The sequence below is a fragment of the Thermobia domestica genome, chromosome 2, assembly GCF_964235325.1.
Source record: "Thermobia domestica chromosome 2, izTheDome1.hap1.1, whole genome shotgun sequence".
NCBI classification, from domain to species: Eukaryota; Metazoa; Arthropoda; class Insecta; order Zygentoma; family Lepismatidae; genus Thermobia; species Thermobia domestica.
The window spans coordinates 48,558,576-48,571,747 of NC_137455.1; the positions used below are offsets into that span (position 1 = coordinate 48,558,576).

The 13,172-nt window shown below is 37.0% G+C and overlaps 1 protein-coding gene across 1 annotated transcript in view; it reads left to right on the top strand.

Annotated features, from left to right (window-relative positions):
* Positions 1 to 12,787, top strand: part of LOC145671791 (DNA (cytosine-5)-methyltransferase 1.S-like) — an 87,595-nt gene extending 74,808 nt beyond the window's left edge. The window contains exons 25-27 of the mRNA XM_081741010.1: positions 748 to 988; positions 5,191 to 5,307; positions 12,462 to 12,787. Coding sequence (XP_081597136.1) covers positions 748 to 988; positions 5,191 to 5,307; positions 12,462 to 12,581 — 478 coding nt within the window. The 3' untranslated portion in view covers positions 12,582 to 12,787. The remainder of the gene's footprint in view (positions 1 to 747; positions 989 to 5,190; positions 5,308 to 12,461) is intronic.
* The last annotated feature ends 385 nt before the right edge of the window (positions 12,788 to 13,172 follow it).

Sequence of the window (13,172 nt, forward strand, 5' to 3'; positions counted from 1 at the left end):
CTTCGGCCAACTGTGTTAAATTCCACATTTGCAAATTTTCAGTATTTGATAATACCAAAATAATGTCCCAGTGCAGTCCCGTCTCATTGATATTTTGCACCCCTTCCCTCTTCAAAAAATTTTCAGGAAGAAACCTCAACTTGGCCTTGGGAGGTGCATGATGTTGACCAAACATTGAGAGGAAATTTGGGATCTATTTGTATTAACAGGGTGCTCACCCAACATAAAACCGTGAAAAAGCCTTGGATTTCGTATACCATTAAAACCTGAAACAAGCCGTGAATTTCGTTATCAAACTTTGAATATTGAAAAAAAAAAAAAAAAAAAAAAAAATATATAGTTAATAGAAAAACTTGAAGTAAAAGTCATTTAACGTCGCAGACTGTTTTGGATCTATTTCAAATTAAAAGGTTCAAAACGCTGAGTTCGTGTTGGTACTTGAAAATTTCCTCTTCTCTCGGCGCAGCGCAGATTGAACGAGACAAGTTTAATAATTTCACAACGCCGCGCCTTGAATTCGGTACGGGCGATATTTGTCATTGTGTTGGCAGTAAGAGTTATTTTTATAAATTTTCCGATCGTGAAATTCTGGTTCGTGTAAAACCTGTGAATTCGATTATTTTAGTTTAAGAGACTTGGGCAAGGACTGGTGCGTGCTATAACGTCAAAGAGTTGAGTTTAATAAGACTTGTAAAATAATAATAATAAAACCAGAGAAAATTCACACAAATTATAATTTCTTTTCAGACAATACTTACATCATGACAAAAAGAACGGAAAGTCTTCTACTGGTGCACTTCGTGGAGTCTGTGCCTGTGCGTCTGGAAATCCGTGTGACCCAATGGATAGGCAGTTCAATACACTAATTCCTTGGTGCGTGTCACACACAGCAAACAAAAATTCCCAGTGGGCTGGCCTATATGGACGATTAGAATGGGACGGCTTCTTAAACACTGTTGTAACGAATCCCGAACCAATAGGAAGACAGGTAATTAGTAATGATTTTTCAAAATAATAATGCCTGTTGTTACCGTACGTATGCTGTTTCCGCCTAAAGCTTCCTGAATTTCGTATTATAGGCGTTCAAAGAAGTTATGTTCCTCATTTACTTACTCGTCAACCTTGAAAACCAGGTTTTGAAATAGTATTTTCTCTGTAGAGAAACACCATCGAATTCTGTTCTGAAAGTTTGTAACTCCTTGTTACCGGTAAACCTAATCCCTTTGAGTCTTTCCTTAAGTCGTGGAAACAGAAAATGATTACATGGTGTCAAATTTGTGTAGTTGCACTGTTTTCAACCAAGAGCTCAGTGCCCGAGAAGCCGTGTGTGAGCTGGTTTCTGTAATGATTCAGGGTTACATGAAGCTTTTTGATCGTAATTTACTCAATTCCTCGAGAACTGGGGGGGAGCGGGAAGAGGCAAAGTGGAACTTCTTTCATGAATCTCATGAATCCAGAAAACGATTTTCATAGTTTTCATAATCAAATTAATATCCATGTTTCGTCGCCTGAGACCACTTTCCACCATCTAATTTAGTCCAGCAGGAACTTAACCCGAAACTTGTCGGATGCTGTCGATCCGAACAGTGGTTCTTCTCTTAATTTCTTATAACTTTATTTTAAAATTTCTCTAGTTTTTTCCACAGTAGCGTTGTTTTTAGGAGTCGCTTTTGTTTCAGACTCTGCACTCAGGTTCCCCAGAAAAAAAAAAAAAAAAAAAAACGTACCGTACATGCGCATGTACAACATGCGCCTGGAAAACCCTTGAAATTGGAACACTGTTTTATGCCTGATCATGTGCTCATGTTTTTTAAAAACATTGCGTGTTCAGTCCCTGGAAAACACATGTTTTGTACCTATAACCGAACGCAACATCTGTGGACTGCATGTTTTGCAACTGATCTTAACGTGTTTTCTGTTCAACAGCAGCTGATCATCCGCTGAACATTGCATGTAAAAGGAAGAAGACTAGTGCTATTCTAGTATTGTTCGAGAGCACTGAACATGCAATGTACAGGGATCGCAAACATGCAGTGAAAGGGGAACTGGAAATAGGCGGTTCAGACGATACGAACACTACATTTTTCGATTACTTAACACTGAATGCACAGGTCCCCTGTACATTGCCTGTAGTAAATGAGAAATTTCATTTCCCTGCTCTTTCCCATTTCATGCCCCGCCGCCCGCGATCCGACTTAAAATTTCAAGATGGCGGCCATTATTTCAAACTGGCGGACATCTACACTCTAGGGCCCAGTTTCAGCCTCTTAACTAGAAACTTTCGAAGTAAAAGCACGATACCCGAAAATTGCTGTAGTAGATTTTGACGGCCATTCAACGTCAAATTTTAAGATGGCGGCGATCATTTCAAAGTAGCTGGCATTATCACTACGGGGCGTAAGTTTTGGCCCTTTAACTTACATTTCTGAGGGTAGAAGAACGAAACACCGGAATTTTTCTGTATAGATTTTGGCGGCCATTCAACATCAAATTTCAAGATGGCGACTATTATTTCAAAATGGCAAGCATCTACGCTACAGGGCGCAGTTTTTGGTCTTTTATCTTTGAGGGTAAAAACACGAGACACCCGAAATTTGCTGTATAGTTTTTGGTGGCTATCCGACTTAAAATTTCAAGATGGCAGCTATTATTTCAAACTAGCGGGCATCTACACTATAGGGCACAATTTTCGGTTTTTTAACCTGTCCCTGGTCTTTAGTCCTACTAGCTATTTTCCATTTTGTAGTAATTATAAAATGTGTACACTGTTGAATGAAACTTGAGTTCGAAATTTTGCTGAAGGAATAAGAATCAAGGCTGAATTTCCAGCAACACAGTGTTCCTAAACATACCAGTATCCGCTGCTGGTCCAGGAATATATAAATTCGCACCTGCAAATTTCTACCCATACAGTGAGCCTTCCAATATTATTGAGATTAGTCTGTTTTGCTGAAAATTCAAGAATTCATTCGAAAGCAACATGTAGCTGGACACTGCATGTACATGATGTTGATACAAGCAACATACACCTAATAACAAAACAACTTCCATTTTTTTAATGAGAAACCCATCTGAAAATAGCCTTTTCTCGGATTTAAAACATTCTGTCTACCGGGCATGTTTCTTTTATATTTCAGACAGTGTACTGTTTCTCTGTAACCTGCAAATACATGCTGTCACTACATACCATGTACAGTTCATGTTTATACAACCCTTTTCTGCTAAAACAAACCACCTGGAAATCCTATTTTCCGTATTAAAAACATAACATGTACCAGACATGTAAGCGACAAACTCCTGCTAAATGAACAATTCTCTGGAACCTGCATGAACATTCGGCAATACAAGGAAAAAACAGCTCATGTTCACAGCAGATTTCTTTCGAAATTCAGCATAGCTGAAAATCACGTTTAAAAACGGAACACATTATACGTAATGTGCAGAAAATTTTCGTTCAACATTTAAAATACCGGATGGCCTGGAACGCAAATGTACATGTTTACAATATCGGTGGAGTACAGTGTATGTGTTGGTACCGGTACATATGCAGACACGTTTTCACTAAATACCACGTACTACACATGAACTTACATTCGCTGATCTGCACATGTCTGCAGCCCGCAACATTTTCTTCTGAACATTGCATGTACATGCGCGTCGCACAGGTACTGATCAGTCAATGTGCAGTGCACACATGTGATTTCATGTCAGGACAAGAATTATTACATTCAAAAACAGGTGTTATTTCCCGGATAAGTGCCTGTTTCTGTTCTAAACCATTTACTTTACACGTAACACCTGTAGCACATGAGAAAAACATGCGAAAACAGGCACTGTACATTGCCTGTTTTCTCAAAAGTTTTCATGAGGGTCAACAAACAAACTTTACCTATGAGTTCTGGAAGCAAGTTATAAATTAAGAAAATCTACCACTCACTTCTGCTGAAAAGAAAGAAAGAAAAAATTCTGGTTATATTAGTTAAGCTATCTTACTTTACTCGATTGGTAATTCAAAACTTGAAAGTGAATGGCTACACGGGATTACCGCGGCCTCAATATACTCAGTTCGTCTGCTGAGTTTTGAGATTGGTGGTATAAATAAAAAAGACAAAATACCATAATCACATGTTATTCCTTATATGTCCCTCCTCTTCCTATACAAGTATTGGCACGAGTGTAGACCAGTAATATCCCCTTCTGGAAGTCTTCTTATGTGATCCTGTTCAGTTCACTGGTAGCAGCCTGCAGAATGTCAGAAATGGAGTCAAACCTATGTCACTTCTGTTTGAATTTAACCTTGGGCAACAGAAAGAAATCTGCGGGGCCTAGGTCGGGAGAATAAGGGAGAAGTTCCAATTAGCAGGTTGGGTCGGTAAATGTTCTTCGCAGCCGAAGAGGGTGCGCCGTGTTGGTGTTGTTCTTCATCTGAAGAAATGGTTCACAAATAAATCCATACCCGAGGATCACACCATCGCACGACCAATTTACAAAGACATTATGTCTTTGTTTTTCAAGAAACTTTGACGTGTGAGACCAGAAGTTCTTGAATCTTACGAATGACTCCTTATCGCATTGTCACAAGGCTCTTCTTGTCGAGCAGTTATTGGCCAAGAAACAAGTTGTCTGCATCAACCACTCCTTTGTTCTCCCTACCTACCCCAGCAGACTTCCTGATGTTCCCCAAAGTTAAATCTAAACTAAAGGGCAAAGTTCGTCTCTCTGTCTGATATCCAGCGGGCTGTTATCAGTGAATTAAACAGTATCATGCAACAAAACTTCCAGAAGGGGATTTTAGAGTTCTACATCTGTTTTTAACACCTTTCAATCCTGGTGTGTACATCCCATAATTTTGTAAATATGACATCTTCAAACAAAATGGTGATTGTATTTCATTTGTTAAGTCAAAAATCATAATAGTGCAAAATGAAAATAAAAATTGGTGAATAATAATAATAATAATAATAATAAAATGAGCCGAAAGGGTTAAACTGTAAGTCCACATTTTATATAACCTTGGTGTTGGAGAGGAGTTTCGTCGAACAATATTAATGATACAAATAGTCGTAAGTCTTTTTTAAACATCCATCATTAAATAAAGCAACTTGTGGATGCAGAAAAACTTTTTGAATGTTTATTACCTATGATTTATTACAAATTTTTTTCGATTAAAAACATACTTTGTATTTTTAGGGAAGTGTTATACATCCTGAACAAGCGCGTGTTGTCAGTGTGAGGGAATGTGCCAGATGTCAGGGCTTTCCAGATTCATACAGATTTTTCGGAAATATTGTAGAAAAATATCGACAGGTAAGGTTATTTTCAGAAACTAATTCCTGGTTTGTATAGCATATAATAGTGTATACTTTAAGGAATTATTACATGTTTTGGTATATACGAGGCCTGTCGGAATAGTATCCGACCATGTCCCGGAAAACCAGTACACTCACCTGACGTTTTCTTCGTCTTAACCCTCTTCAAACTAGTTTCCTCCTGCTTCCACGTACTGAGTTTGACAGACTTTCTGCTACTGGAAAGAGGCCTGGAACTCTCCATCGGGAAGTGCTAAGAGAGTATCCGTCGCGTTGCACTAGATCTCCTTTCGAGTGCCAAAGTTTTACTGGTACTCGTACCTTTTGATTTTTGGAAAGAGGCAAAAGTCTCAAGGGACTACCTGGAGAGTAGGGAGCTCGACGAAACATCGAAATTTTACGCTGTGGTGAAAAGGACAACTATTTAAGATGCGTGAATGGAACCATTATCCTGGTGCAATGTCCGGAGCTCTTGAAGTTTACAAATCTGGTCATTTCGAGCAAAGAGTGTCACGTCTGAGATAACACTGTCATATTTTTTATGCTGCTATTGAAATACAAGAACAGTGTGAAGCCGCTACATAAAATAACGACGTAAGCTTTGTGGTCTGATGAAGGGTATATTTGAAATACCGGAGGAAAAAACAATACAATTGGAAGAAACATTATTGAAGTTAGTGGATAATTCATATTACAGTGTGTTCCATACGCTCTATTCCTAAGTTAACATACAAATAATTTAAAAAATGCCTCGTATGAACCGATAAATAAATGAAAATGAAAACAATTAGAATTAAAAAAAAAAATAAACATTCACTTTTTTCTTTCTCTTTCCTTGTTTTATGTCAAAACGTGTCTCCTGTAACTGTGACAATACGTAGATTTTGAAAGGAAAGTAGGTTCCTCTCGAAAGTTCTAAACCTTCATCCAGAATTGTTAAAAATGGCGATTAAGAGTAGCGAATGACAGGTTTTAATCAATTTGAGTTTTCATTCTGTGATTTGCGGTAAGTAATGTTATTGAAAAGGATGACAAAGCCGAGAAATCTGATGAACTCTGCACTCCTTGATAAAACAAGGATTGTTGCTTGGAGTTCAGTGATAACCTGCGAGAGTCTGATTCATAATACCTTCTAATATTGAAAACCATGATGCAGCTGTAGTGCAAGATAATTTATATATATGAATTCATATATGCGATTTCTCTAAGATTAAATTTTTCAGTATAGTGTTTACTCTTAGTAATTTTTCTCTAACTTGATGGGATTATTAGGCATGTGTATATCGCTCGTTAAGAATAATATTTTATTTACTTTTAATAGTAACATTGCATCATGTTTGATGCAATAGTAATAGTAATATTACAGTTACGTATATAGCCTGCTCGGTCTGTCTTTTAGCCGACAGCGCAATCCAGATTGAATATTGAAAATCTGTTGTTTTAATGGATTATTGAAAGGTGTCAACACTAAATTAAATAAAATAAATTGGAGAGGAAAGGTTTTAAATTTATACACTTCTGCTCGCAAAAAACTAGACTGCCGTATAGAGCCTTAATTCCCCCTCCCCCCAAAAAGGAACCTTACGAACTTCCGTTAGATCTGCATCATTTTTCATGTGGTTTTGCCACAGACAGGGGTGGAAATTAAACGGTAATATTGCAGTATGAGTATGAAAATTTCATTGAAGATAAACAAACTAGCAACAATACAGGATCTTACGGTAATTTTAAGTCGCAAATTTGATACATTATTCGTATTTTTAATCTGTAACGATTTAAAAAGCAATAGAGGTAGGCGAAATATAACTGCAAATAGACTACATGATTAACTATCTGCTTCACGCGCTTTGTTAATTATTTCACTGCCAATTCAAATGTCTCCAAGACATGCCTTTGTCCGGTTTCCTCCCTTACTGCCAAAACTAGGGAGAACTTTATGAAAAGACATCAATATCAGGAGGGTAAAAGCAAGCAGCAGTATTTGAAAACATTGTGTTGTTTTCTGATATAACATGTAATTCATTCGACCTGTCTTTTGCATATAAGGTTGAGAGGGGAAGCTGGTCTTTATTTCTGAAAGGATTGGAGATTTCAAGAATCAAAGTAAAATCAGTTTTACTGCAATGTCATTGTTACAACCTTAATGCTACAGTAAAGTACCTTATGTTAGGATATACTACAGCAGAAAATAAAATCAAAATTTTAATTTACATAAAATAATTAGTTGTTCTTCTGTCTCTGGCGCGTGGGTCCCTAGACTTTGTGGTGATGTTCTCGGAGTTCTCTCATTTACTCCTACGTTCTTCAATCTGCCATTATCATCCATCTCATTATCAGTGTCTTCTTTAGCCTCTGTGCATAATCGTGGACGTTAAACTAAACCAAAATCTTTCTTCTACTTTTAAATTACCCCCTCCCCCCAAAAAAATAAGGTAAATTTAATAAGAATTCTATCATGGCGTAGCTCAGTGTGGCGTTCACTTCTGGTACGTGGGTTGTCTCGCAGATCTCCCACTTCATTCCACCATTTCATTCCTTCTCATCATCACCGTCTCCTTTAGTGTAGTCGACATAATCGTGGGACGTAAAACATAGTTTATTTCTTTAATTCTTAAAAATGCAAGAATAATGCTGATGTTTCATTATGTGAAAATAACCCTTGCGCATTTTAAATTAATAGTACTCGACCACTTAAAGGAAGATCGGGTTCTTCTAAAAGCATTCTTTCTTAGAATTTTAGTAGCTTATATTTATGTATATTTACGTCACTTTGGGTTAATAACGATCCCACTAGCTCGATAAAAGCAAATAAATTCTTTTTCTGTTCGTAAATAAACCGCGTAAATGAATTATGGGATAGCACCACATTTTCGAAGACTGCTGAAGTTTATTTCTTAACATGTAGATCCTTGAAGAGTTTGAATCCTTATTCAAGCAGAGATATTGATTACATTTCTTACATTTTGTTTTGGTTCTCTACTTTTCTCTTCTGCAAATCCGTTCGATTTTCATAGCATAAGGCACAGGCCAATCTTTTAATCCATCATACAAGTTTTTTAAACAGAGATAGTGCCCTGACTGCTGAGCTTGAGCAGGAACAGTCATTGCAACCATTTGGTTCACTGTCACTATTGTTTCTCTTTTCATGTGACCGCTTTCTTTTTTTGTTACAGTTGTAAGTGATTCCCTGATTGACAGCAGTAAATTTAACAAATCAATTTCATTCGATATTTTATTCTTTCTCTCTCCCCTCTACTTCACCCAAGAATACAAACTACTAGGTCTATTATGTGTAAAATTTGTTTTTAAGTCCACATTTAGTTTTGAGCCATGTGTGGTATCATATTTTATTTGCAATATTGGCGTCTCCTATTTTCTGATTGTGTACATACCACAGAAGGGCAAGGCACTGTTACATGGAATACACCCTGTGCTTGTTTAATCCACAATAATACCCTTATGATGTTTTCACTGTACAACAACTGTTCTTTCATTATCTCTTCAAAATTCCTCCATTTCTCCCCTTTTCATCGTGGGAGAACGGCTGTGAGATATGGCATTAACCTCCCTAAACTCAATAGTACCTGTTTCCTCAATTTTACTATTAAAAAAAAATTGGAAGTGTTGTAGAGTATATATCAAAATATTCGTAGACAAAACTATTTTCTGCTAATGTTCGTGTTGTCTAAAAACTATTGAGGCTTTGAATTAAAATTGAGAATACATTGAAAGTAACATTATGAAACCACGTATACACCATCTTGTTCGGTGACCTTCCGCCATTTGTCAGAATCCCGTCGCTATAGCACTTCTATGGCTTCTGGTCAAAAAATTGTGACCCATGGTTTTCACAGGTCTCTTTTAAACCTAACTTAACCCCGTTCAGGGATGTCTGCAGAAACCTCCAAAACAAATGTCTGACGGTTGTAGGTCCAGCCTATACAGTGGATGTATTGAAAAACCTTCTGCTAGGTTTTCTCAATTTCTGACGGGTCGTTAAAGATGTATTTTGTTTGGCGTTGTCCGTGTGGCATACATCAGTTGACCAGTCCCACCCGTTTCTTTTGACTTGGTAGATGCACTTGCACTGATTGTGGACAGTACACGTCCGCATCTATTGTTCTGTTGGGCAGCAGCAACTCGTGATGCATGATGCCCTTCCAATCCCACCAAACGCATACCACAACCTTCCTAGTCGTCATGTGAGGCTTGCCACAAACTGTGTAGCTTCTCGCTTCAACCACGATCTTTTTCACTCATCATTATCGTAGGTTATCCACTTTCCATCACTCGTGAGTAACTACTTCAGAAATGGCTCGAGTTCAGTAGAGATTCGTAGACAAAAATTCGATCGAAAAATCTTTTTGAGTCAAATCATGTGGCATCCAAACGTCGCACTTCTTTGTGCAGCCAGCTTTCTCTGAATGTTTGAACACAGTTTGGTGATGAATGTTAAGATTATTGGCTATGTCATAACTGCTTACTTGCCGGTGTTACCCGACTTTCATCAAAATATCGTCCAATTTTGCAGTGATTGGTCGCCCACTACGAGGAGCATCTTGAACATCGAAATTTTCGGAACGAAAGCGACTAAACAATTTTCTGACTGTTGCGTTTGGTAACGTATCTTGCCCATAAACACCTTTTTTTTTTTTTTCTTCTTCACAAGCTTGCGCAGCATTTGCGTCTTTATCGAAATAAAAAAAATGTAGAATGTAGCTCTTTTTTTTCCTTTTCCTTCGGAAAGTTCGGTCATCTTCATATTACAATATATCCCGTCTCATTATAAGAATTCGAACATCTAGCTTTGTCAGCTGTCAAATGATGTTAGGGCTGACCCGCTCCAACTCGTGTATCCTGAGATTTGGGACGCTAACACTAATGCGTGGGCAAAAGGTTCAATACTTTTTAAATGACCTGATGTTTGGTCCAAACCGAAATCTGAATCAATGATTGGCGTAAAGTCTTCCTGATAGATCTTAACATTTAACAAAATACCCTGAGGTGACGTGACAAGAATATTCAAGGCAAGTAGATGTCGCTTTCTCTTTACAAGCTTGCTTACAGGGCACGTACCGGAAAAGGTGATCATTTGCACATCTGTGGAAATACCAGATGATCTTCCGGTAGAACGGCTGTCATTCTTAACAGGTTCAATGATTTGTTGAATTTTCCACAACTTAACTCTTTCAGCTTCCGGAATGTTGACTATCTGCGAAGTATAAATTATTCCCAGTCGGGAGAAATTAGTGATTCATTGTCAATAAAACGTTGATATGGAGACCAGGACTAAATTCGTGCATTTTGCACAGACGACGATCATGATCGTTTTTATCCATTGGGTAACTGAACTCGAATTTTCTTTTAACGATTTTTGCCTCTTGGTGGCTTAAATTTGGTACTCGCTGATTTGTAGGATGCCATGATGGATCTTGATCAATATTGTTGCATCATAAGTCAAGTTCGAAGTTCTCGAAGAGTTCCCAATTTTATTCCAATAAGTAGCACATCAAGATAATCTAGCAGTTTAAGAATCGAAGTTCTGCCAAACCTTTCTTAAAGTTAAATGATTATTAAATATACATATCAATGTATTACTAAATAATAAATTCAGTGAAACCATATTACTATTATTTATAATTTGCTTCAAATAGCGCGTCAGTATTAAGTATTGTAGCAATGCGGAAGGAATTAGTTTGTTACACCAACTATGGAGATTTTTCCAATGCAAAAATCAAGGAATTCTGAGAAGAATCCAATCAAAATAAAATTAGCCCTCCGAAATACGAGCACTTCCAAATTATGATGATTAAACTTTTGTAATAGCATTATGAGCAAAAATCTTTGTTCGGTGTGAATAATTGTAAAACCTGAAAATATGGTGAATTTTTAAAGAATGTATCTGCAGAATTTAGTTTTACTTCGTGTTGAATGTTAAGTAGTGTTTTAAATGTATTCGCTTTTCCTGAATGATGAGACTGTGCTTTTGCTGGAATTAGACATTTTTCTGCTGACGTTACTGCCTTCTCCATACACTCACAGGTATCAAAGAAATTAAGTGCGTCCCTGGCAACCGTCGCTTTCATGTGAGAATGTAATATAAAACTTTAGTCCGGCTATTTCAGATTTTTATTTATTTATTTATTTATTTATTTAAAAAGTATCCCACTGTTGTGAGTGTTGGTTCTGAGACGATACACACACCATTTTCTGAGTATGCAGTTCTGTAGCATGAAAATTTCGTAAATATGAAACAACGTGGTTCTTTGTTTGAATGCTCTGCATTACCTTATCCATGTTAGAGATACCCGTATTTTTCCGATGTTGGTGTTCGTAAATTTGAACAACTATGGATATGATAATAATCGGAACTGCTTTCTTTCCTTTTTTCTTTCTTTCTTTCTTTTCTGTTTAAGAAATTTGAATCCTTTTTGGCCACTATCTAAAATTCATAACCATATAAAACTCAATTACTAGCCCGGGGGCCGCGGTGGCTCAGTGGCAGAGCGTTCACCTCTGCTGCATGGGGTCCCTGATCCCAGCTCACGCCATGTGAACTTTGTGGTGGACAAACACTGTGTGCGTGGGTTTCCTCCCACTTTCTTCATTCCACCATTTCATTCATTTCTCATTACCGTCTCCTTTAGCCTAGCCGGCATGCCTGCGGGACGTAAAACTCAAATATTTTGATTTCATTTCAGTTACTAGCCGTACTTTTTTCTATTTCCGAAGACATACAGATCTACAGTAGTTTAAAAGCGTAATTTCTGTAATCAAAGGACAATCTCATATTATTAGTAACAATTGTCCTATGCGTAGGCTCGCGTACCTTGCTTGAAATTTCGTTAAATTAAGTTGCTACATACAATTGTGGGTGACTGGATAAGTAAACCAAATAAACCTAGCATTGAGTATTCACATACCATATTTATTGTTGTCCTTCAAGATGTAAATAATGTAGTTTAATCACAAAGATTATTTTCGGAAGTTATTAAACTATGTTCAATTTCTGGAATATTTGTTATCTATATGATTTTCACTCTTTTGGTACTTTCATATGTATAATAAAAGACTAATTTGAATGTTAAATAGTACAAGAACAGCAAGAAATGAAGCAAATGTTTGAATAAATGTTGTTTTGTGATTTTACAGATCGGCAGTGCAGTGCCACCACCAATAGCTGCCGCCATTGGTTTCGAAATCAGAAGGTGTGTGAGTGAGAAGGAAAAACGAGAGAGTGGGGAGAAAATGGATGTAGATATAGTTGTATGAGTGTAGTGCAAACGCCTTGCAGGTGATTTTACAGAATGTCATGATTTTACTATTTGTGAGATATATATATGTATACATACACTAGCCTGTACAATATCACACGACATTTTTTTTAAATATGGATTGCTTTGTTTGATTCATTGTATTTGCCTTTTAATTTTATATAGTGTTTGTCCTAAAATATACATATTTAATATGGTAAAAATTTGTTTTATTTATAAGTGATTTGTCCTGTTGATAAAATTCGATGCTGGGCTACTCGTTGAATTCATTCCGTAAGTACCTCTAAACCTGAAGGAGGGGGGATTTAAAATGTGATTGAAAAATCTGTATAAATGAAGTAATTGAACGAATTGACTGGGGCAGCAGCATTTGTCTGTAACTGTGCTAACGACTTTAAGCCGTAATTTCATATTTGATCACACACACAGTGAAATATGTTTAAATAGAATTTGCGTTCAATTCTGTGGTTTTTGTCCCTATAGTACTAGATTTGTAGCAATTTTCGTAAAATTTAGTGTAAGAAATCACCGAGATGATGATTCTTTCGTCAGGAATTCTCTTTTTGATCAATGAGGTTCTTAAAAATGG